Genomic DNA, 3,633 nt, shown 5'->3' on the forward strand with positions numbered 1-3,633 from the left:
AATGGTAAGAATAATAACTCTGTATTCTGAAAAAAAAAAAAGCTCTGCATTCTGGTATTGTAAGGATTAAAGGAGACAATCTATGTAAAGTGCTCAGTAGAGTACTTGTCATGTACCAAATGGCTAGGAAATGTTAGCAGCAGGATAATGACAATGCCAATGACAAATATTCAAGTATAGGGAGAAAATGTAGGGCTTCATATTTTCTGTTTCAGAATAAATGGTGAGGAAATGGAGAGGCATGAGTTCTTCATATGTCCTTTACTCTAAAATGAGATACTAGGAGGGTTTTTTTTAAAAAAAATTTTTCTGTGAAATTTTTGTCTACCTCCCAGAGGAATTTACTATTTAGCTCACCTTACTCTACTTGTGTATACATTCTTCTGCAATGATGAAACCAATGTAGATCTTATCTCTATTCCAAGATAATACCAGGGATGAACATGCCCAGAACCTTACTGGGAAGGTACTCTCTGTATAAAAGATTGAATAAAAGGAAAAAAGAGGCAAAAGAAGAAAATATAAGATTCCTGAGAAAAAGAGAAAGCTAGGAAGTAGGTAAATTGAAGGTAAATTCAGAATTGGAAATAATAATGAATTTATAAATGGAGATTCAGGAGTTAGAAGATTTGGGAGTCAGCTGCACATACCATTTTAGAAGAAATCTTGCTTTCTAATCATCTTCTCTAGTCTCCAGATGTTTCAGAGTGATGGAAAATCAATCCAGCATCTCTGAATTTTTCCTCCGAGGAATATCTGAATCCCCAGAGCAACAGCAGTTACTCTTTGGAATTTTTCTATGCATGTATCTTGTCACCTTGACTGGAAATGTGCTCATCATCCTGGCCATTGTCTCAGACCCGCACCTCCACACTCCCATGTATTTCTTTTTGGCCAACCTGTCTTTTGTTGACATGGGCTTAACAACCTCCACAGTTACCAAGATGCTGGTGAATGTACAGACTCAGCGTCACACCATCTCCTATACTGGTTGCCTCACACAAATGTATTTCTTTCTGATGTTTGGTGATTTGGACAGTTTCTTCCTTGCTGTGATGGCATATGACCGCTATGTGGCCATTTGCTGCCCTCTTTACTACTCCACAGTCATGAGTCCCCGAGTTTGTGCCCTGCTGCTTGCATTGTGCTGGATCCTCACCAATGTTGTGGCCCTGACTCACACCCTCCTCATGGCTCAGTTGTCCTTCTGTGTTGTTGGTGAAATAGCTCACTTTTTCTGTGACATAACTCCTGTCCTGAAGCTGTCATGTTCCAACACCCACATCAATGAGTTGATGGTTTTTGCTTTAGGAGGCACAGTCCTCATTGTCCCCTTTATATGTATTGTCATCTCCTACATCCACATTGTTTCTGCTATCCTGAAGGTTCGAACCTCTAGTGGGATGAGCAAGGCATTTTCCACCTGCAGTTCCCATCTCTGTGTTGTCTGTGTGTTCTATGGAACCCTCTTCAGTGCCTACTTGTGCCCTCCCTCGGTTGCCTCTGAAGAGAAGGACACTGCAGCAGCTGCAATGTACACTGTAGTGATTCCTATGTTAAACCCCTTCATCTATAGCCTAAGGAACAAGGACATGAAGGGGGCCCTAAAGAAGCTCCTGAGTCACAGGAGAATTTTTTCTTCTTAGCTATAACAATAGCAATGTTTGATGAAAAGACACAGACTTGGAGTCAGACAAATTGGCTTCAGTTGGAGTCTCCCACATAGTAATCATCAGATTCTTTGTAGCCCATTTGCCTAATCTCTCTGAGTCTTAGTTTTCTTATCTATAAAATGAAGAAAATAGGAGCTAGAGGGTGATGTAATAGTAAAATATGATGCTTTGTGAGGCTGATCCATCTGGAAATATTGCAGGTTCACATCTGAAGACAACCCTGATATGCGAGGCAAGCATGCCAATGATCTGGGGCTGGCAGAGGCTGGGGGTGGATCATGGTGTTGAGACCCTTTTGGGGGCACCATTTCTCCATCTCTCTCTCTCTCTCTTGGAGAAGTAAATAAATATTTTTAAAATTAAAATAATAGTTTCTATCTAATAAGGTAACTTGGTGGATTAACCGAAATAAATTATGAAATGCATGCAGTGTAGGGGCCAGCACGTGGCAAAATGATTAAGGCGTTTGACTCTCACATGGCCCATCATGGTTTGAGTTCCAGGCTGGTGGCTTGAAAATAATGCCAGGCACATGTGCATATGTGCCCAAAATCCTGAGAGGAGAATGGAGGAGATGGGATTGCAGTGTGGCCATCCCCACCGAATGGTGATTTCTCACTTTCCCTCTCAATGTTTCTCTCTCCATCTCTCTGGTTAGTCCACTAGGATGCAACCCATGGCGAAAAGTTAATAAAGAAAGCAAAAAAGAGTATAGCTTTTAAAATTTTATTTATTTTTTATTTATTTTAGTGTGTGTGAGAGAGGGTATGCATGCACATGGAAGGAGGGAGAGAGAGAGAGAGACAGGTATGTCTGACAGTGCTTTGCTGTTGTTATCCTCTGTCCCAGCCTCCCAGTTAGCTAGGGTTACAGATGTGCACTATCATGCCTGGCCTGTTCAGGTTAGTCTGGGAAACCCAGGCCTCCTATGTGAACCCAGTCTCACACAGTGGTACCTTATCACTTATGCCACCATAGCTAGGCCAATGATATCTCTTCTATATTGTTACTATTGTTACTCTACATCTTTCTCTCAACTCAAAAGTCCAAAAATTTTTCTCTGAGATTAATTTGTTTAACAAATACTAACCGAACATCTATTACATGCTGAGAACTATTATAAGCGCTAAGGTTATAACACTGAGCAGACTAAGTTTGGGTTTTTATGACACTTTCTTAAAAAGCAATTAATTCATCATCATTAAAAATTTGGGGACCTCTTGGTCAACAACCCTCCATTACCTCTGTCCTCACCCAACTCTAACCTCATTGTTCTACTCTCTATTTCTATATGTTCAACTTTATAAGTGAGATCATGGAGTATTTGTCTTTCTATATTGGCTTATTTCACATAGCATAATGTCCTCTAGGTTTATATATGTTGTTGCAAATGAGAGGATTTCCCCCACCATGTGCGTGCACATACACACACACACACGCACAATGGTTACCAGAGGCTGGGGTGGGAAGGAGAGAATGGGAAGTTGTTGATCAAAGGGTATAAAATTTTAAAGAGAGAGAAAGAAAACCTTTTTATATCTATTGCACAGCAGGGTGACTATAGTCAATGATAATATATCATTATATATTTCAAAATAACCAAGAGATGTTTTGCTGTGATGATAGTTGAATGAAGGATGGATATGTTCTAGATTGATTTAATCATGTCATATTGTGTACATATATGAGAACATTACATTGTGTCCCATAGATGTTTACAATGAATAATTTTAGTCAATAAAAATTGGGGAGTTTTTGTCTTATTTATGGAACTAAGGAGTGGGGTTTAATACAAAAGAGAATGAAGGACAGAGGTAACTTTCTAGGCAATACAGAATGGATAGGGTCCGCATCAGATGACTGAAATTCAGAGTTCTGTACTGATTGCTGACTTCCTTGGCTTGCCAATATTTCACCAAAAAAGGAGTTAAAGCTCCTTGTACTGACTGCACCCTGCTGA

At 39.8% G+C, this 3,633-nt stretch overlaps 1 protein-coding gene across 1 annotated transcript; it reads left to right on the forward strand.

Moving 5' to 3' along the window:
• The first annotated feature begins 710 nt into the window (after positions 1–710).
• Positions 711–1,646, forward strand: LOC102495434 (olfactory receptor 1N1). The gene has a single exon (XM_006150471.1). It carries the CDS (start codon positions 711–713, stop codon positions 1,644–1,646), a length of 936 nt encoding a protein of 311 aa, XP_006150533.1.
• The last annotated feature ends 1,987 nt before the right edge of the window (positions 1,647–3,633 follow it).

This window comes from Tupaia chinensis, unplaced genomic scaffold, assembly GCF_000334495.1.
Source record: "Tupaia chinensis unplaced genomic scaffold, TupChi_1.0 Scaffold000289_1, whole genome shotgun sequence".
In the NCBI taxonomy this organism is placed as follows: Eukaryota; Metazoa; Chordata; class Mammalia; order Scandentia; family Tupaiidae; genus Tupaia; species Tupaia belangeri.